Here is a 22,827-nt window from a genome sequence, read left to right on the forward strand (position 1 = left end):
TCAGAGTTAAACTGGTTTCCAAGATATACTGGTTTCCATTTCTACTGGTTTCTGGATTATACTGGTTTCCAAGATAAACTGGTTTTCATTTCTACTGGTTTCCATTTTACACTGGTTTCCAGGTTACACTGGTCTCCAGGTTACACATTTTCCAGATTACACTGGTTTCCAACATATACTGGTTTCCAAGACACACTGATGTCCAGGTCACACTGGTTTTCAGGTTATACTGGTTTCTAAGTTACACTGGTTTCCAGTATATACTGGTTTCCAAGATACTTTGGTTTCCAAGATACACCAGTTTCCATGACACACTGGTCTCCAGATCACACTGGTTTCCAAGTTACACTGGTTTCCAGGTTACGCTGGTTAATAGTTTACACTGGTTTCCAGTATATACTGGTTTTCAAGATACACTGATATCCAGGTCACACTGGTTTCCAGGTTACGCTGGTTAATAGTTTACACTGGTTTCCAGTATATACTGGTTTTCAAGTTACACTGGTTTCCAGGTTACACTGGTTAATAGGGTACACTGGTGTCCAGTATATACTGGTTTCCAAGATACACTGATATCCAGGTCACACTGGTTTTCAGGTTATACTGGTTTCTAAGCTACACAGGTTTCCAGTTTATACAGGTTTCCAGGTTACACTGGCTTCCAGTCTTTACTGGTTTCCAAGTAACACTAGTTTCCAAGTTATACTAGGGTTCAGGTTAAACTGGTTTCAACTTCACACTGGTTTCCAGTTTACACTGGAATTCAGTGTATACGTTTCCAAGATACACAGGATTCCAGTTTACACTGTTTTCCATATTACACTGGCTTCCAGTTTATACTGGTTTCCAAGTTACACTAGTTCCCAGGCCACACTGGTTCCCAGGTTACACTGGTTTCCTAGCAGAGGTCTAAGATCTGAAAACCAGTCCAGAGTCCAGACCAGAGACCAGTCCAGGGGCCTCATTTCAAAAACTGGCATAGGTATGAAAACCAGCGTGTACCAATCATAGTCAACTTTTGGGATTTATAAAAACCAAAATTTGTGAGATTATGTTTCTACCTCCACGGTTACTCTGAACCCGGCGTACGCACACCAACACCAACGATCCAGAAAAAAATCAAGGTAATGATGTGAAATGTGAGACATTTGTGAACAATCACATATTACCTTTCACACCACATGTTAGATATTAATGCTGTTTGTAAAAATGAATAAAGAGGCACATTCGATATTAATACTCCTAAAAGATGCACGCTCAGAACAAAAAAAAAACAACAAAAAAAAAACAGGATTTACAAGAGAAAATGAGATGATATTAATAAGAACCTCAACCACTAACACATGTTCTATCATTGTGAAACAAAACTTCCATGTTATAAAATACATTCAGCTAATAGATGTCCACCTGGTTAACAGCGGTGATGGTGTCCCTCTGCACCTGCAGGACACGGCTGCTGCGGTGCTGGGTGGAGTTTCTGGCTTCACCCTCTCCAACCACAGCTGCAGCCCCGCCCACCCGTCTGGAACACCCAGCAACTAGAAAGAAATATTATTCAACACTAAATCCAATCTCAGATGTAGCTACAGATTAAATTTATAAATGAAAACAAATGACTATATTACCGGCAGACACTTTTCTCCAAAGGGACTTACCGTGGGCTGCAGCGTTAAGGTGGTGTTAATATTCACCTGTAACCTTTCTGACTGCTTCCTTCTCTTCCCCTCCTGAGCCATCATGGAGATGATAAGATAAATATTTATTATAGGCGTTCACCTTAGCTTTTATAGCCACCATGTGGGCGGAGCAAGGCACTCCCTCATGTGCTGGTGCTGCCTGCTGAGTGTGTTGTGATAAATCCTCTTTAGTGAACTTATTTTAGGTCTTTTTGTTCTTTAGTTTTCAGAGTAGCGTTCGAGTCATACCTTTTTTTGTTTTGTTTGTTTGTATTTATTTTAATTATTTGGCTCGACCTCGTGTCCCGTTCTCCCCCAGTGGTTTCCTTTACTGGTAATAGAAATAAACGTGGTGTTTCACACAGTGAGAGTTTTGTCTCAGTTCTGTGGTAGTTGTTGTGTCTCTAGATGTCTGGTTTTTTTCTGAATACATTGTCCAATATTAACTATAATGATTTTTTTCTCATGTATAAAAGTTATAGAAAGTCAAATTAAGCAAACACATCAGTTCCTGTAGTCTGTTTTTATTTTAACCTAAAAAACAAAACAAAAACAGATGAAATTTAAGCTGTACTCTTAACTTTCAGTTGTAATCTCTAAGTGAAATGTAAAATATATTCTTCCTGTGTTTATATTTGCATACAAAAGTTGCAGCTTTATTTAAACTTTTTGACTTGTTTGTAAAAATTCAAAAGAAAAAGAAAGGATCTTTGGTCATTTTCATGTTTTTTTTTTCTTTTATTCTTCCCGGGCCTGTGGGTGACCTTGCTGCACTTTTGCCGAAGCTTCCATGTTTGCATTGTTTGGTCAGATGTGACCAGGTCCAGTATGTTTGGCGTGTGCCTGTCCAGCATGTGATGAAATATTCTGGAATAATGTGACTTACAGTACGACTTCATGAATGCAAACGTTGTCTGGGAAGTCACATTTACAGACAGCCAGAAATGAAAGCTTGGCAGCGGTCGACACAGGAAGAATATTTTCACCATTATGATCAGAAACATGAATCCAGGTGAAAAACAAAACTCCAGTAAACAGAACAGAATAATGGAACCTTACCACACTGAGCAGAGGATTGTCTGTTATTATAAACAATGAAAGTATTTCTAAGTATTTCTCTGTGTTTGCCTCAGCGTTTTTCTGTTTGCATGTGTCTGTGTGTGAATGCATGAGCTGTGCAGTGTGCAGACCAACACACGAGACTCAACACATTTAACAGATAAAAGAATAGAAAGAGTCTGGGAAACATATGGCTTTTTATTGAATTGGAATGAATATTGTAACATTAATTCAAAAGAAACATGAACACCTAGAGACAAAGATTGCTGTTTGCTTCTTTCTTTACTTTCTTTACTTTCTTTACTTTTTTTTATTACAAATCCAAATAAGAAACAAATAGACTGTTAAATCTGGCCCTTGGATTTAACTACAGCATGAGAAAGAAAATGATATTTACAGAATACACAGCAAGACCAGACGGTAAACCATGATGAAATAATCAGAAATGTACAACACAGTGTTTTTATCATTTATTTTAAAAACAAGAAGAAAAAAAGAAAGAAAATGTCATATTAGTGGTGAGATCATTCTGTTGAATACAGTTTATATTTTTTGGTGTGTTTGAGATAACAAATTACTCTATTCACAGAATATACAATAAAATTCATTAAACATCTTGTTTACCAGTTCTTGTTGTTGAAGGATGCTCTTGTATGGGGCCATTATCATAAATATGACTATTATTTTTTTAATCATTGTTATTATTAATCAGTGTTTGACTCATTCACAGTACGAGTGTCCAGCCTCTAGACATGGCATCTATCTGATGTTCGCTACCTCGGTCACCAGCAACACAAGAGCAATGCCCTGATCAAGTATTTTTCCATGAGCAGATTACACCAAACTCAGATATAATTTCACCCTTCAGTCCTTTCTGTTCTTTTGTTCACCCCCACACTGTAATACTGCTGTTAATCAAAAAGTAGATAAGCAAAGACTCAGCATGCCCCATAATACTGCATATCCCTCACACAGAACAAAGGGTTTTCTGCACACCTGTGGAAAATCTTTGGTCAACATTAGCAGAATGTAACAAATAGAACAAGACAAGTCATAAAACACAGTACAATAACTTATTGGTCAAGTTCACAACACGACATCTTTCCAACAAAGACTCAGAACCGTTGTTCCAATGGATGAAATGACACATGTTGGAGTTACTTCACGGAGAACAGCTTCACGGTGAAGATGTGACAACAAAAACATCACTTTGAGATGGTTTCATGGTTCACCTCTCACTAGGACGTCACAGGGGGACATTTAGTCCATGAAAAATAAAAGTTTCACAGAGAAAATCAAGAGAATGATTTTACAGATGCTATGATTGTACTTTATATGTTAATGTGTAAACAGACTGATGACTGGAATGAAAACAGAATTTTCAAGTTGCATTTGATGGATTCCAAAATGTGTTTTCTTTCTTTATTTTTTTTCCTTTTTTTCCCTTAAACAAGGTGAATTAAGATGTCAGTTTTACAAAGTGCGAACTGGTGAGTCTTTGTGCCCCCCCCCCCCCAAAAAAAGAAAAGGTAATAATTAGTTGGCATTTGAGATCAGAGTCTTACTCCTGGTCCATGGTGGTACCTGAGTTAACGGAGAGGTTCCTGTGCAGGTTGGGGTTCTGGCTGTGTCTGTTTCTACTTCTCACAGAGGAAAAGGACGTCTCGCAGCCGGGGACCTTACACTTGTGGAGCAATCGTAGATGCACAGTCTTGTAATGAGCTCTGAAAGTGCCCTTGTTGCTATACACCTTTTGGCAGATGTGGCATGTTATTGGAGATCCACCACCACCTCCCTGAAGCCCGTTTTGTCCTCCATCACTGCAGCATAAGTTCCTCTCTCCCCCAACAGCCAGTCCCCCTCCACCAGGCCTCCCTACACAGACTTCATCACAGCTTGCATCACTGTCCTCCATTGGCAGCACCTCCTCGTCCTCTTCGCCCCCCTCCATTTCCTCACTACCGACTCCGTCAGAGTCCCAGCAGGAGGGAGCACTGCTGCCGCCATGAGGGGGGGCAGAAGCAGAGGTGCTCAAGTCAAGAACTGCTTCGTCATCTCCATTTCCTCCACCTTGTCCTCCTCCTAATCCCTCCACCTCTCCGACAGGAGAGTCCTTGGCACTGCCTGGTGCAGTTGGGATCTTGCTCATTGGAAACACCAGACCCATGCGGTTATGTCCTCGGAAGATGACGGAGCTTTGGCTGGTTGGGTCACGGTGGGGCAGATCTCGGTCCCGCTGGTCTGGGCAGTAGTCCAGACCAGCAGAGTCTCTGTCTCTGCAGTGGGATGAGGGGGAGTAGAGGGTGTTGGCAGGGCTGAGGGAGTCTTTGGTCAGCAGCTTGTGGTGCAGATTCAAATTTGCACTGTGTCTGTGGATTAGAAAGAAAGAATTACATTCATGACACTTTCAAAAACAACACAAGAAGAGTTTAATTTCTGCTCATGCTCCAAAGAATCTGCAGTTAATACATTCACCAACTAGTGCAACTGTTTTTGTTGTTGTTTGTTTTTTTTTCATTTCTTCTGCTTACAAATGAAAATGTTTGGACACATTTCCTCCAGGATAGTCCGGGGGACTCGCTTCGTTAGGCAGGGAATTCCCCCAATGAAAATGTCCCACCTTTCTTTGGTTTGGTTTGTTTTTACACTGTACTTTACTCATGTGGACCAAACCACCTGAACAAGGCCCTGCAGTTACAACATCTGCTCACTAGGGTCGATATCCCCCCAAATGATCACTGGCCATGAAGAAAGATTGGCCAGGACTGAAAACGTCTCGTTCCCTGTAAGTAAACAATGAAGCAACAATAAATTTCTGCAGTCTGTTTTCTGCTTTTACTTTGGTTTTCATCAGAATCTCTCCAGTATGAGCAGCAGGAGGCAGCCAGATATCCACCATCTACGTCACTTCATCTTTCTTACTGGAGGCTCCGTTTGCTTTAACACTGGAAGACTACCCAACCAGGTGACCCCTGGTTTTCAAGTGGACCAGAATTTACTTCTTTGGTCCACACCAGAGAGAGAAGGAGTGTTCACACCGCTGATTATGAACTGTACTATCTGTGGAAGCAGAACGGGGTCCATTTAAAGCAGGCCAAACAGCACCAGAGTAAATGCACCTGCATGCAGGTAATGTAGGATGCGTCGTAGATCAACATGGTGGAAATCTAGCTTCCTTTCCTGCTCATACTGGTCAGATTCTTAAGTGGCAGTGGTAGCTTTGTGATTACAGAGGTGGGCTTGGGTCTGGAGAACTTGGGTTCAAGTCCCCGGGCCGGCGAGTAAGGTCAACCACTGTGGGCCCCTGAGCAAGGCCCTTAACCCACACCTGCTTTCTGGGCACTGGAATCTGGCAGCCCACGGCTCCTAGCAATTAGGATGGGTTAAATGCAGAGAATTTCCCAGCTGGGATTAATGAAGTAGAATGAATAAAAGAAATTCTAGTGAAAATCACACAATCTGGAGTAAAGTGCAGTGTGAAAGCAAACCAAACTCAAATAGAGTCCCCTGGACTATCCTGGTGTGAATGAGCCCTTAGTGTAATGTGATTGATTCTTACTAATCTGATAGGGGAGTTAATTGTCAGCTGAACAACCAACATCTTAGTTTTGTAAATAACTGAAAACTTTATTTTCAACATGAAGAAAAAATAGCACCTGTCTCGGCTCCTGCGGGAAGGAAAAGCAGCATTGCAGCCATCCACTGTGCACATGTGCATCTCCTTTAAGTGGATGTTTTGGTAGTGCATCTTGACGCTGAAGGGGTTTTTGAAGGACTTACTGCATATCTCACAGTTGTGTGGCAGGTCGGCGTCAGGGTCAAGATGAGACAGCCCTAAATCAGCATACTCATCCACGCATCCATCGAGTTCCCTCCCCTCAGTTAGCTGGAGACCACCACCGTTAGCCATCTTGTGGTCACTTTCATTCCATTTGAGATCTGAAATCTTGTCAGGTGGATGCTGAGAGTTGGGATGCTCCTTGTCGGACCTGTCTTCACCACCGCTGGGCTCCTGACAAAGTAGGTTGTCACTGTGTTTCTCCATTGGCCTGTTTTCGAATGGGGATGATGTACAGGTGATGACCCCTACTTCAGTTTGCCTTGGGTCATCCTCCGTGTTTTCCCTGTCAACCATGTCTCTATCTACGGTTGGACCCATCAGATGATTGGTACCACCCAGTTCCTTGTCTTTGCCATTGTAAGCCTCTCTCACCTGCTTCTCCTCTCCAGATTGTCTTGTACACATAAGCTCTTCTGCTTGGCTACCATTGCACCTGCCCTGTAAAGGAGCCTCATCCTCGGAGCTGCTCTCCTTATCCATCTGCTCATCTTGCTCTACCATCTCCTTCTCTATTTTTATTGGCATACTTGACTTACGAGACTTTTTCTTTGGTATTGGGTCCATCATACAGGGTTCAGGTGCTGTGATGGGTTTGATGGGAACAGAAGATGACAAAAGAGGAAGGGAAGGTAGTGTTCCTGGGGTGTTGGCAAGTTCTGCTGGGGTTACCAAGCTTCTGTAGAAAGGCAGGACCGGCTGTACCGTTTTTAGGTTAGGAAAGAGAATGCCACTCTGGCCCATGCTGGGGAATGAGCTGCTGTGGAGCTTCGGACCAGTGTCTATGTGGCTCACCATGTAGCTTGGCACTGACTTTGGGCTTTCTGCAGAGCAGATGGAAATAGGATTGCTATAGTCAGACCGCTTTTCTCCTTGAGAGCTCTCATCAGCAGACAAGCTGCCCCTTAGATCTTTGTCCCGGTTGTTTCTGTTCATGGGCATGTGCAGCCGAGGGTTGGGGTTAGCACTGTGGCGATTGCGACTGCGCAGTGAGCTGAACACCATGTTGCACCCCTCAATAGTGCACTTGTGCTTAATCTTCAGGTGCACTGCATTGTAGTGGATTTTCAATGTGCCTTTGTCATAAAATGTCTTTTCACAAGCATTGCAAAACACACGACCCTTCTTCATAGAGCCTCCACCTCCTGAGACCCCTCCAGAGCCACTTCCCAAAGAGCGCAGCTTTCCCTCAGGTGACATCTGTGTGACATCAGAGCTCATGGATGGGGTACATGGTGTGGAAGGTCCATCAGAATAATTGTCACTGGTGGAGAAGTCTTCAGCCTCAATTTTTGTGTTGGTGGAGAGATTGTCCATTGGCTTTTCTTCACTGCGGTCTGAATCTACAGCGAATGAGATGGAGCTGAGCAGGCTGTTCTCCGAAGGATGTGAAAGATTTTCTCTTCCAAGACTATCCCTCCCTTGATCATCTCGTCTCTGACCCTGCTGCTCCACCGAGGCCCCACATGGCTGCTGATGTTGTTGCCGCTGCTGGTGCTGCTGCAGGGTCCCCGTTGGTGACCCTAGAAACGGTCCTGGCACAGAGCCTAACAGCTGGAATGGAAGCATGAAGGCCATGCTGTTGATAAAGTTCTCAAAGTGGTGCATGCTGCTGCCGCTGATCTTATCCACCTTAGACGCAGAGAGGTTGGCAGCGGTGCGCGGGGTGTTGCGTTCGATGAAAGTGCGGATGTCTGAGCTGGTGCGGGTGCTGGGAACCAGCACTGCCTGGCCTTCTTTGTCCTGCAGAGCCATCAGTTCCACGATGGATTTGGTCTCACCAAAACGCAGGAACTGCTGCAGAGTGGCAATCTCCTCCTCAAAGGTCATGATGGCCCAGCGGTCCAGCACCTTTCCAGCCACATCCTGCAGACAATCAAGAGGAAGAGAAATGGTGAAATGGTACTGGAAAGAGGAGAGGGTGTGATTATGAAACAGGGTTTTTCTCTTAAAAAATGACAAACCTAAAAAGAATTGATTATTACTCTGCAGTCCCAAACTCTGTGGAAACTGTCTTGATATCAAAATAAAGCTGATTCTGGTGAGATTTATTTAGAGATGGAAACATTACCACAGATGCTACTGTGTTTCAATGACTAAAGAAATGTGAAAATATGAAATATTTGACTTTTTTGCATATTATAGTATATAATCCCATTGAAAAATTACTGCAACTGATAAAAATAAAATAAAACTCAGTGAAACAACAAATCAATATGAGGACATTATCTGGTCAAAGATTTATGGAGATGAAGTAAAACAGAGCAATACTACAGAGGTTTTAGCAAAGAGCTAGCTAGGTGGTTTCCAGTCAGATTCTTTGGCTCCAGTGACACAACTCTGTCCCACTGTCTTTAAACTCATCTCCAGCTCTTCTTCTGTTTCTGGTTCAGTGAAAGTTTTGTTTGTCCGTGTACATGCTAGTAAATCCATATTTTGTGTTTGCACCTTTTGGTGGACTTTGTTTACCTGGTCTTTTAATTATTTGATCTCTTTTTTGTGTTTGGTGGTCATAGACATGATGTTAATGAGCTTTTTTTGGTAATATTTCAGTGAATACCACACGTCTGTATTTACACAACAGACCTGACATTGTACCTTGTGAAAGATAGAGAAAGTGGAAAGTAAGAGAGGAGAGAGCAATTTCATCATCAGCATTAAAGTGTATGTCGGGCTGCTCATACATATTCACTACGTGGGTTACATGACACACCTTGTAAAGCAGACTGGCAGTGTGGCTAAATAAAGGAATCAAATGAAGTGTTAATACAAGTGGGCAAAGCAAAACCTTGAGAACCCTCATTATACAGATGCACAGTGTTTCATCTCACAGGTCATTTTTCTTCATTTAAATCATCTGGATTTTCCTGCTGTGCATCAGCAGAAGGAGAAAGCAACCCCCCATAACAACCTCCGCCCCCACCGCACACACACACTGGAAGCTGCATATTTTTAGACATGAATATACACAGGCCAGAAATAAAGCTGTGCACTGCACACATGCACATAGGAGCCCGGGTGATCAGAAAGGGCATCACATTGATCAAGCAGGTCCTCCTTCCCTCAGCCTGCCGCTAATCACATGTGAGTTTGTGGGTCTTTGATAGCGAGGAGCAGCTTCATGCCATAACCGTGATTAATATTTCATCACAGCGCATTCGTTGGATGTCTGTCGAGTATTCTGACTTTACATTCGCCATTAAATGAGCTAACATGAATTAAACGTAGCCAGACTTGAATACTTGATGAAACGCTAATCGAACTGAGATCTGGGCTGGCTTCAACCGGCCTGGCTCCGGCTTCAGTCCAAATCTGGATCAAAAGGCATCATATGTACAAATCTACCCGGCAGAGTTTGAAGTCTTCTCTGAGCTGGTGGTCCTGCAGCAACAAATGGGCTTCATCAGCAGAGTATCATGAGATTTCCTGGTCCTCTGCCCTGGTCTCTTCTTCCACCTCCTCCCTCATCTTCCTCAGAAATTCTGTCAGTCTTCTCTCACCATGTTTTCAGGTGTCCAACAAACTTGTATTTAATTAAACTGACTGACACACTCTTGTTTTAATGAGTCCATCTGTTAATGGATTTACATGGATACATACATGTTACACACTGATACAGTGATGATCTCAGTACTGTGTCCATCCTGTAACACTCAGAGCTGTTCTCAGGTGTTATGTGGAAGTCTTATGACCAGAGCTCTAACTTAACTCTTTCCTAAAGTTACTGGCCAATCAGATTTTCCACTAAATCTTATAATCCAGATTAAAAGTGCAACTATTTTAGCTGAATTTAGCAGATATGAATGGTTCATGTGTTGAGAAAAAATTTTATTCAATATTTTCACAACACCTTTTCATGCAGTTTTGGTTAAAAAAGAAATGTTTCTATGGTTCAACATTATAATCAAAGTGTTAAATGGAATCTGAGCCACAGCAAACAAATCAACCAAATAAAGTCTGAACATTTAGATAAGGGACAAATATTTTCATTTTACTAATTCTGCTCCCAGATTTTCAGTCTCATCAGCATTTAGGTGCAGTCGGTTTTGCTTATTTCTTCACTTTTTCCTGCATTTAAACCCATCAACTTCATATTTTATCTAAAGTTCTCTGAGTTCTTATGTAAATGAAACCTGACATACAAATAAACCAGCTTTTTCTGTCCCTCCGAGAACTTGGTCTGTAACACCACAGTGGCTGCTTAGCATCTGCCCCCTTCTCTCTTTTCATAATGGTATGAGCCAAGTCTTCCTAGCATGTGATTGGCTGCACGGTGTGTCCATCAAGCTACAGTCCTGCCTGACAGGAGTCGGCTCTTCTCTGAATTATTACTCCCTAGCGTGGCTGTGAATTTTTATATTTACCCTCCAAACTGAGTTTTAACCAACATTTGGTGGGTCTTAATTTGTTTCTAACATTGAAAAGAGTAAACAAAATGGAATATAAAACTTAATATAATGATATTTTTTAGAGAATTAGAAAAGAAGAACAATTTCATTTTATATTATGAACACAGCTTAGTTGGCTCCCGAGCTTGTCTACACGAGACGTTGTCCCACATCTGAAGACATCAGTCCAGAGGACCTCTACCAGAGGACTTCTTTACAGGATCTCTGAATAAAGAGAACGATGCCACATACGACTGCCAAGTAGTTGTAAAAAGATTATAATTTGCCTTCAGGGATTAATGAAGTATTTTTCATTTTGAGCACAGGTGTATATTTTTTGTTTATGTTCTGTACCTAATGAGAGACAAAAGGATTTTTTCGTGCATCTTCTCTGTACTCACATATATGTCTTGACCCTGCACTTAAAACAAAAAAACATGATTCTACTTATTGATGAAATATGTAATTACTCTCTGAGTTTATTATTCACATAGCTAAGAGAGGGTTACAGAGGTTCAAACATGGTTTGCATTTGTATTTTGTTATGAAGAAAGGAGGTGGTGCTTGTGCAGGACGAAGTGACTCTAAGCATCTTTTCCTTTCTATATTCTACTAAATATGTTATGGTTCATTGCTTGATACTTTCACTTTTCAGGTTATATAACTCTCATTATTTTCTTCATCTGGTCGGCACGACAAATCTCAAACTCATGACATACAGTGTTCCACCATGTAGCCGCATCCTCTGCTATGTAGTAAAGAGAGAGACTGTCCCTGTTCAGAAACATACCTCAGTCCAAATATAAAAATATAAAGAAACAGAAGCACAGGGAAGCATCTTTCTGCTCACCTGGAGCACATATCCTCGTATGTAGTCCTGCAGCGTCCAGTCAAGGGCATTGAGGATCTGGATGACCTCCTCCTGCTTGAGGACGGAGAAAAGGCGGTCCAGGAGGATCTTGAGGCGGATTGGGATGGCTTGGGTGCCGTACAGCATCAGGCTGCAGATATCGAACACCACATTGGAGTGCACAATCTCCACCTGGCTGCTCTGGTACATGTGGTGCACCTTCAGTTTGCTCAAGGCTAGAATAAATGTGTCAGATTTGACTAGATTAGATTTACAAAGTAAGAGAGTGCTTGAAGGTATATCTAGATAATAAATGCAGAATGATTGAAAGTGGTGGTCTCCTGTATCATTTCTGTAATCTCTGTCAGAGGTTTCTGTCACAATTAAAAAAGGAGGGGTGAATTTTACGATGCCCACAGTGGCGAAATCATCTAAAACATCACAGAAAAATCACATCCAGAGATGTGGATCAGCGATGTTGATGATGGAAACTTTCAGGATTTACAAAGCTAGTGTCAGATGGCAAATGATCAAGACTGTGGAACTAAGAGAAATCCAGAGAACCGAAAAGGAAAAAACTGAGCAAATGTTTTCACATAAATGATTATTTTCTTTCTGATGCGGGACACACGAATGTCTTCCCTCTGCTTGTGCTAATTCCTGCAGGTTTGCTGCAGTCTTAGAGACAGAAACCTCAAAATGCGAAGAAAAGAAGTAAAGTTAGTTTTTACGTAGCTTTAGCTGAGCTCTTACCATGTGCCACCCAGCCATGCTTGCAGTTTTCACACTGCCTCCTCTTCAGCTTCCCCGGCTTGAAGCTGTCACAGTTACAGTTCACCAAAGTGCAGCAGATAGCCTGTCAATCACAACGATGGCGAGGGTTAAAAATACATAAATAACAGAAGCACACAAGACGTACAATCACCAGCTCATTCCAGGTAACTGGACAAAAGGAATCCAGTCCATTTATTCATGTGTTTGTTTGTGTGCATTTACACTTTTTTATTTGTCAGAATTTATTTTGTATTTATTTTATTTTGATCATTTAAACCAGGAGAGTCCTCATCTTAGTCCAGGTTCCACATTCAGCTCAGTCTGGTCTCTGGTGGGCCTGACCAGTAAAATAACAGCTCAATAACCCAGAAATAATAAAATTCCAAATAATATAAATGTACAAGTACATTATTAATATGTTTGCATATTAATAATGTACCATCCTTTTAGTAAACATAATGAACAACCTGAAATTTATGTAGAACTATATATTAATTTTCAACAATATTTTGCCTGAGTTACACATTTTTATATTTTTTATTTTCATATTTTATTTAAATATGTTTTTCAATAAAAATATATAAATTTTTTAAAGGTATGTTTAAAGTTATATAAAAATATGTATTTTATTAGGGGTGGGACTTTAACGCATTAATTACAATTTTTAATTACAAAAAATTAACGCATTAAATTGCAGTTTGAATTCCAAACAACGCGGAACGTTTGTCAGTGCCGAGTTCCTGGTACACCAATTAGACTGTTGCACACATCAGAGCTCGGCTAACAACTTAGCAACTTTGCGGCTGTATTTAGCGAGTTAGCGACTCTGTTTAAAGTAAATCGACTAGCAACAGAGCCAAAGACGTCCGCAGGCCCCTCCCCCGTCCAGATGTTCGCCTCTGCTAGCTTACAGATGTGTGAAGGGAAACCTGGAGCAGGGAGATTTTAATGCCTGTTTCCAGACATTACTAGAGCTGAGTTTACAATATTAATGTCTGTGTCTATTATTTGGTTCAGTCGTCCACTAAAATCCATTTAAACTAAAACAATTTTGCTTTTGGGTCAAATATTGATATGCGATTAAAATGCGATTAATCGAGATTAATCAATGAAAAAAAAACTTAATAAATGTTAAATGTTTCACATTTTTAAATTTTCATTTACAAAGCTTTATTATTTTAATTAATGAAATTGATAAATGATGTAATTTTTTAATAGATTTTATTAAATTGAAATATATATTTTTTTATTATTATACACGTGATCTTTTATTTGCAATTCTTTTATTTATTTACATACTTTATTTATTTCACATATTTACACCTTCATTCCAGCTTCCAGAACAGCACGGATGTATAAGTGTCTGGAAGGGAAAAATCCAGGATTCCACATGATGATCAGAGGAACTTTTCCAGATCTAGAAATTATTTTAAATGTACATACGTGTACATTTCCACATGTGTGTAGTAATCCTGACCGCCTGAACGGACTCACCTCATCATACAAACAGAATTCTGTTAAGTCAGAATGATAGAAAAGAAAAGAAACAAGTTCTGCTCCTGCCCTGGAAATGTCATTTACTTTAAGTAGAATATTACAGTTAACATCTTTTATGTTATTTTCATATTTACCAAATTCATCCTGTTTGACACTCTGATTTAATTTAATTTAATTTAATTTAATTTAATTTAATTTAATTTAATTTAATTTAATTTAATTTAATTTAATTTAAATGTCCCATGTTATGAGAGAGGATTTGTGTCTCTGTAACTGGGTTGTCTGCTGAAAAACTGGTTGAATGTTTGTATTTGTTGCTCTGCTCGTAAACAGCCTGAAAAATGTACACCTGTCAAGCTGCTGAAGGAAACAGAAGAAAAGATCATGATCTGGTCTCCTGCTGCGTCTCAACCGTCGCCTGCATCAGTGAAGGTGTGTTTTTGTGTCAGTAATGTTGCTACACCTGCAAAAGCCACAAACGGAGGTCATATGACTGATTATGAGCTCTGATGAGTTTTCTGGGAAGAGAAAGTGACGCCCAGAGACCGGACGTGAGGAGTTAATGGTAATAATAATCAGTGCAGTTCTCTGAATGGTTGCTGACATGCAGAATTCCTGCAGAGATGATTCCAGCACACTCATATACTAAATATGACCCCACTTCCCATTTTCTCTGGCTAGGAAAAAAAATCATTACACACCAGGAGCAGAGGGAAAAGCATCATCGGTGTTATGATCAAAGCTGCTGTTGTTAGTGGTACATACTTAAAACCTTGGGGTGGCTGTGCTCCGGCACCTCTCTCCCTCTGCATCTATAATGCATGATCAATGGAGTTTCAGTATACATGAGCAGCATGCTTAGCTCCTTGCTGGAACTTACTCCCTCTCCACAGGCGGAGAAAAGTGTGGGTGGATGGGTAGGGAGCCTCCTCCTCCTCATTTAGTCAAGTCACTTGGCTCAGTGCTCCAGGCCAGGCTTGTCCTTGTAATCTGGGATCATATTCTTTCACCTTACAATAACCTCACATCATTAGGACGAATAAACTGACCAGAGATGAAGCTGACAGCAGCAACGTGGCCTTGAAAGCAGCGTAGTAACCTTCAGTCCTGTGACATCTGTTTGCTTGTCGTGCTCCCCTATATTTCATGTCTGGACGGGAAAACCGAGCCTCTCTAAGACACCGAGGTGTAAAAAGTCCTTTGCTCATCTCTCAGAGACATAATCCCATCATTACGTAGCACCAAGACCCAACACGGCCCAATTAGTCTAATCCCATCCCACTGAGGGTGCACACACACACCCTGCTGCTCCCCCAATATACATCTCAATCAGGCACACACACACACACACACAGGCATTTATCTAATTAGTGATTCATTTCATGAGTTCCTGATAAGAGGACTAAAAAAAGAGAAAAAAGGGAGGGAGGACATGTGGCAGCACAAGCCCCATTCCATCATTTTCTCTTTGCTGTTGTCACAACAAAGCCGAGGCTGTTCACATGTATCAATGAAGCCCATGACAAGAAGACTAATTGCTCAAAATGATGTGGGTCCATCAGCCTTTGTGAAGCCAAAGCTAATTAAATGTCTCTTTCTTTCCATCACTGTTGTGACAGAGTAGGACCAGATCACAACCTAGACCAGGGTACCCGTCCCCCGCAGGACGAACAAGCTGTTTAACCAACGTGGCCAAAGATTCTTCAGCTAAAGCTTCAACAAACACCAGCTCGTTCTCGATGACGGTTGCTAACAATGCAAAGTGTTCACGTAGAGTTTCTTTTCTCATCTCGAGGTGAGAGCAGTAGTGGCGTGCCATAATTCAAGAGTTGCTACTTACTGAGCCAGTATCACTGATACCAGTACCGATACCAGTAACAATACTGATACCAGTACCGATACCGGTACCGATACCAGTACCGATACCAGTAACAATACTGATACCAGTACCGATACCAGTAACAATACTGATACCAGTACCGATACCGGTACCGATACCAGTAACAATACTGATACCAGTACCGATATCGGTACCAGTACTAGTACCGATACAACACCTTTTAATCACTAAGATAGGATGTATTGCCTCAAATCTAAATAAATATCCTTGACCTCTCAGTGTTTTTTCCTTTGGTTATTAATTAGTTAAAACCAGGATAGAATCTGGTTAAAATTTATAATAGAAAAAATAGAACAGTAACAAAACCTTTTCTTAACATAAGTTTAACCATTAACACAAAAGAGTCAAATTCAGTCAAATATATTGGTTATACTGGTTTAAATTCCAGAAAATGGATTAATGTAAATATCACATTTCAGTGAGATAAATGTATTTCCTTTAAGCCTGTAACACCTGCTGTCACAACTGAGTCTTACAGCCAATTATTTTATTTTATTTATTTATTTATTTGCTTTTATTCATTCCTATTCATCTATTGGCTTTTATTTGTTTAATTGTCATTAATCTTTTTTTATTTATTTTTCTTAATTTAGTTCACTTTGAATTAAAGTTCATTTTGTTCCAGTCTTTCTCTTGTTTTTTTTTCTTGATTTTTTTCAGCTGTGTTCGTTTATTTTAATAATTGGAAGTAAATTCAGGCGTTAAGGTGGTTTTAACTTAACTAAAGACACAAATGACAAGTTGCACTTTGAGAAGGAATCACATGAATCTAACGGTTTTCATTTACCTGGCAGGCTGAGAGGCCTCGGGGGTCAGGGATCTGCTGGAGCACATGGTTACACTAAAGTCTCATGACACTGGCATTGCTCAGTGTCTATACTAGTGTTGGTACGGATATCGTTGACCCTAGTGAGCAGGGATACTCGGCCTCAGCTCCTGATGAAACTTACAAAGGTTGTGGAAAACAAAGTGTTATTATTTGTGGTCCTGCAGACTCGGGACGTTGTGCTGTTGCTTTTTATTTTTATTTGTTTTTTCTGCATGTAAAACACAGAAATCCACCTTGTTCTGGACAACATGCTTGGAACCAACACGGTGTCCTGGTTTCACCAGCGATCATCCCACTCTGACGTCCTCTGGGCCTGCTGGTTAATAACAGGTTAGGGTTCTTTCATTCTGATATTTATTTGATGTCTTTCCATTTTGAAAAGGCTTTTATCTCAGAATGAACGCTGCTTTTTATTTGTTCATTTCTACTTTGCTTTCTATTATTCTGTTATGCTTTGAGATGTGCATCGCCTGTATAAGGTCTTTTCTTTAGATAGTTTGCTTGTCTGTAGGATTGTTTCTTCTTGTCTTATTTCATTCTCAGGATCTGGCAGCGGTCGGTCTGTTTTATTTATTAATATATTTTTTATCTCTGCGCTTGCAAACTAAACAGAATTTTAAGTCATATGAATGAAATCTTGCTAAAACGCAGTTCTGCAGCAGATGTTTGAACTGATTTCTCTAAAGTTTCTTTTGCAACATAAATCCATCAACTCAATGGTTAATGAGCCAGAAAATGTGGATCTTTATTCAGACGTTCTTCAGGAAGAACATGCGGAATTATTTCTATTTTCTTTCGTCTGACCACTAAAATGTCAGCTTGGAATATGATGAGGAAGATGTGGATTTCTGTGTGATACAGTCAGACTGGACAACCTGGTTAGTTACTTACTTAATTAACTAAGTAGTGAAAACAATTGTTCTGAGACTCTAAATAGGAGGAAGGTTTACACGACATCCTGAAAGAAAAAGAAATTCCTTCTTTCTGTTTTCTTTTCCATGAAGTGAAGATTTAAAGCTCCACATCCAGAACGTGTGTCAGGCTGTTTTAGGTTTTCATTTAAATGTCTGATGGATCGATTATTGATGTCTGGATCCTGAATCTGAGCAGACGAAGTCGTATCATGGCAGAATGAGTGAGCAAACAGCCCTGAGAGACACACTTTGACTTAGTCGTGAATCTTCAGGTCATCAGCGGCTGTTTGTTACGGTAAAATTCTTCCTGACTGAGACTGAACACAGGTCGGGGTGTGTAGGATGGATGGATGAAAGGAGATTTAAAAACAAAATAAATAAGTTGAGGTTAACAAACGAGTAATGTCTGAGGTGAAGAAATGGGATCCCTACACCAGGATGACCCAGCCCGAGGTCACAGCCAATCAGAGGTTCCTGCATGTACATGAAAAACCTGCTGTTACACAGTTTTAGAGATTCAGCAGAAAAGAACAGCTGCTTGGACGAAGATGGGACATGCTCAAATATGTGCATCTCCTTTTGGCCTAAATCCGGTGGAAAACTAATCAATTAGCAGCAGCATCACGCTAGCTCGCTCTCATCGGGGAAACTAGTGGTGCTGGTGCCAAAGACAGAAGAAGGTGGATGGGGAGAGTTTACACGTCATTCACTTCATAAGATTAAACATTTTTACTTGTTATGACAAAAAGGATCAATAATCAACATACCGATCATCATCATCCTTCATTCATTGTGGGTGGGGACCACCAGATTCAGGGTCAGAGATAACTTCACTGACTGATCGTCGATAGATAGATAGATAGATAGATAGATAGATAGATAGATAGATAGATAGATAGATAGATAGATAGATAGATAGATAGATAGATAGATAGATAGATAGATAGATAGATAGATAGATAGATAGATAGATAGAGAAAAATATTATTTTTTCTTGGCTTCCACACAGAGAAACCCTCCTTCAGGAATGTGCTGGGAGGACGGTGTTCCTGGTACCGCTGAGATATCCGTTAAAAACACAGACTTCACCAATAAAAACTGTAACTGCCCACCAACCATCACACATGCTGTGTGTGTGTGTGTGTGTGTGTGTTTGAAGAACACACACTCATAAATAAAGCATACCCTGGACCAAGAGTGATGCCGAGGGATGTTATAAGATGAGAAATTTTAAAAGTCAGCTGGTAATTTAGTGTCACGTCTCCATGATCTCAGATGACCCTGAAGTAGAGGTGCAGATAAAAATCTGCCAATATTTACATCAACCTACAGCTCAGAAAGCAAACTGTCTTTCCAGCCCAACTAACATCAGCTGTGACTCTAAAAATGAACTTAAACAAACCACATTTTTCCTCCAAAGGACAAGATGGAACCAGTAAAAGCCCAGCCAGGCTGAGTCTGAGCCCAGTGAAACTCACCAGCAGTCAGTCACAAACAATCCACTACACGCTCCAACACAAACACACAAACCACAGCTCGTATTTACCTGGACATCCATGAGGGAAATAAAAGTTGACAAAAAGAAAACGTGAAAAAGACCAGCGATGAGCTGATGGTGGGAGAAGAGAAGGCGAGTCAAAGTTTGGTTGCTTCCTGGTGTCGGCTCCTTCCTGTTAGGAACTTTAAGGGAGTGTTTGGCTCAGAGACGGACTGAATGAGGGGAACATGTTAGTACACTGAGTCTGAGAGAGTTTGGCTTCCAGCTATGCTCTGATTAATATCACATCTCCCTCTCTCCTCGCCTGCCTCTTGACAATCTTGTCACATCTGGCTGACAAATCCTTACAAGCCTTTTGGTGGCAGCGCGGAGCAGATGCAGGGATGGCTGCTGCTGGTGTGTGTGTGTGTGTGGAAGCTGGGGGTGTTACGGGGTAGGCTGGGGCCACGAGAGGCTGATCACAGCTCGAGGACACACTCAAAGGGGGGGAGAGGCTGGAGCAGGATACCCCATCCTGTATCCCCTCAGGATGGACCATCATGTGAAGCTGATGAAGTTTACAGATCAACACAGAGAAATGCACGAGACAAATCTTTAACTATTCATGCTTCAAATGATGTGTGTGTGTGTGTGTGTGTGTGTGTGTGTGTGTGTGTGTGTGTGTGTGTGTGGAGTTAACGCTCCACATAAGCTTAAAAATTAGGAGAAAGATGCATCTCTAACTCTCTGACTCACCTTCTTTTCAGAAAATGTAAAAGATGACAAGTGAAATGTAAAATTTCCATCCATCCGTTCAGGCTGGAGTCCACCTCAGCTGCTTCCAGCCGGGACCAGTCCTGACACACGGAGACCAACAAACACTCACGCCGACGCTCATCTTCAGTTAACACCAACAGACATGTTCCTGTGGAGGAGCCCGGCATGAGCGGGGAGAAGGCCTGAGCTCAGGTCACGTCTGTTTACTGAGTAAATTCATCTGATCAGCCGGTTGGATTTTACTGGTTTTTGGAAAAATCATCAACAGTTTTTACAGATTATAGAAATTTTATTTGACATTTAAAAGCTGAATTATTTACTCTTTTTTTCCGAAAGAGTAAAAATTGATGAGGTGTTAATATATAGAATTTTAAATGTGTGTGTCAGACCTGAATCCACGTTTTTAAAAATCAGCTAAAAAATGAGGATTTTTTTTCTGCTCCAGTTTTCAGGTGGAAGCTGATCCTCAGTCGGCGTTTCATGAAATTCATTCTCAAACTTCGGCCTGTTTGACGGGAACTCATCTCAGACAGAGTTTAAGGTGTTCGGCCGCCACCAACACGGCTACATTAAACCACATTCCTGAAGTCTGCTTCCAGGATGGAGAACGGGCCCAGGTAAGCACTTCCCACTGCTCTGCTGGCTTGACTTACACTCGCCTCGCCACAGGATACAGCCAACGCCACCAAATCAGTGTGTTTATTCATTCTATAAGAAAGCTATGGAATACATTTAACTAGATGTAAAGAAAAGATAGAACAGAGCAGAGAAAATATGGGCGAGCCTGCCTTTTGTGTTGTATATTTCTTATTTAAAGTTGTCTGTGGATTCTTGGAAAGCGTGTGTTGTAATATTTAGATTTCAGAGATTTTTTCTGAGTATATCAGAGATAAAGCAAGGAAATAAAAATCTCTGTTAAATATAATATGATCCAGTTTTAGACCAAGAATTTAGAAAAAGTTAACGTTGAGATGCTAGTCTTAAGTTTAAAACTTGTCAAAAATAAATGAATTTTTCCAGAAAAAGTTGTTTTGTCAAAGTAGCTAAAGAACTAGTTTCATCACCTGGATCATAAAGAATCTCTAAAGATCCTGGCCGGTTGATCAGGCACAGATGAATCCCCATCAGCGTTCGGTCAGAATGACCGTCTGCTCTACTTCCGCCTGAATGACAGAAAGTCCATCCAGTCCGTTTGTCTTTGTTAAACACGCTGCAATCATGTGTGCAGGCGGTGGGAACCAGAGGAGCCGAAGCAGACTGAAAACACAAGTGAAAAGCCATCTCGCTCTTACCTCAGCCATTGTCATTTAGTTGGATGTTTCCAAGGATACCACGGAGTTTGCCATTCTCTTTGCGTCCCACAAAACAACTGCCTCCAACTCTCCTGTCCGTACAAGCACTAAAGCAAAAGAGCCATCACTCCCAGTCTCTTCACCAGCAGACACACTCCTCTTTCTCTCTCTAACACTCTTCATCTGCTAAGACTCACTCAGGAGAGAAAAAAGATAAGCCAGTGAGCTTTATTCTTCCTGCACAGATACACAGAAACGCCTCCTCGACTTTCCTGTAATGTTGCAGCAGACTGCCTCTAAACTACTCAAGATGTTCGCTGTGTGAATGTGTGTTGAAACTGGGCACAGGGGACTGGAATGAGATCCTCCCACTCGGCATTCTCACCTCAGGAGCTGCCTGCTCCCTCCCCAGCCTACACGCAAAACACACACACACTCAGCCATGCATGCAGCGAGGTGTGTGTGCCCTCTCATGCACGCCGACACACACATGTCTACCCCAGAAGAGTCACAGGGCAGTCCCCTCACAGCTGGCTGGAAGAGGGCATGACACTCATCTTTCACAGAGATTTGATCAAAAGGAATCACAAAGGCTGGAGGCTCTCCTAATGCAGCCAGGGGAGACTCTCCCTTTTTTCCTCTCTCTCCCTCTCTGTCTGAGTAATGCCCTAAATCAACGCTGCCCCTCTCGGTGCACACAGCCCAGTGTGTGTGTCTGGATTCACCTTAACACAGCTCTGTGAACAGCCTCCATAACAAGTTATGCCTTGTGCCGTCAGGAATGTGTAAGAGTCTGTGGCGAATGTTTCTCAGGAAGAGGGGGACTTCTCTCAGGACAAATAATAAATCTGAGTTATCTTTGGGGAAAAGTTTACTGTACTTTTGGGTGCGTGGAACAGAACAAAACCTGTAAATCTACAGTGTGGGTTAGTGAAAACTTCAAAATATATAAAGCTAAAGATGTTATTTAGAGTCACAGAGGAAACAATTCCATCACAGTTACAAACATTTGGTGAACGAACCACAAACGAAGAAGGTTTTTACAAAAGTCTATAAGGACCATTAATGAAAATACATTCACTGTCCACTTCATCACCTTCACTTGTTCACCTGCTGGACCAGGATGCAGCAGAAGACACACCGGGAGCCTCCTGCCAGCTAAGAAGAGGAAACTGAGGCTACAATTCACACACACTCACCAACACTGGACAATAGAAGATGGAGAAACGTTGCTGGTCTGATGAGTCTCCATTTCAGCTCCACATTCAGATGCTCGGCTCAGAATCTGCTGGAAACATCATGAAAACATGGATCCATCCTGCCTTGGATCAAAGCTTCAGGCTGCTGCTGGTGTGATGGTGGGGGGAGATTTTCTTGGTCCACTTTGGGCCCCTTAGTACCAACGTGGTCTGGTTTAACCAGCACAGCCTACCTGAGTATTGTTGCTGACCATGTCCATCCCTTTATGACCACAGTGGAGCATCTTCTGATGCTACTTCCAGCAGGATAATGCACCATGTCACAAAGCTCAGATCATCTCCACCTGCTTTCTAGAA

At 41.4% G+C, this 22,827-nt stretch overlaps 1 protein-coding gene across 4 annotated transcripts; it reads right to left on the minus strand.

Moving 5' to 3' along the window:
* Positions 1 to 2,929: 2,929 nt before the first annotated feature.
* Positions 2,930 to 21,561, minus strand: bnc1 (basonuclin 1). Of its 4 annotated transcripts, none has more exons than XM_041985377.1 (5): positions 21,272 to 21,561; positions 12,565 to 12,667; positions 11,812 to 12,047; positions 6,392 to 8,439; positions 2,930 to 5,104 (listed from the first exon to the last, which is right to left on the minus strand). In XM_041985377.1, exons 1-5 carry the CDS (start codon positions 21,284 to 21,286, stop codon positions 4,297 to 4,299), a joined length of 3,210 nt encoding a protein of 1,069 aa, XP_041841311.1. In that variant the 5' UTR covers positions 21,287 to 21,561; the 3' UTR covers positions 2,930 to 4,296. The 4 variants fall into 4 exon arrangements, with proteins under 4 accessions (XP_041841311.1, XP_041841370.1, XP_041841451.1 ...); XM_041985436.1 differs by lacking the exon at positions 21,272 to 21,561 and adding an exon at positions 19,272 to 19,476; XM_041985517.1 differs by lacking the exon at positions 21,272 to 21,561 and having other exon boundaries at positions 11,812 to 11,962; positions 12,565 to 12,629.
* Positions 21,562 to 22,827: the final 1,266 nt, after the last annotated feature.

The sequence above is a fragment of the Melanotaenia boesemani genome, chromosome 1, assembly GCF_017639745.1.
Source record: "Melanotaenia boesemani isolate fMelBoe1 chromosome 1, fMelBoe1.pri, whole genome shotgun sequence".
In the NCBI taxonomy this organism is placed as follows: domain Eukaryota; kingdom Metazoa; phylum Chordata; class Actinopteri; order Atheriniformes; family Melanotaeniidae; genus Melanotaenia; species Melanotaenia boesemani.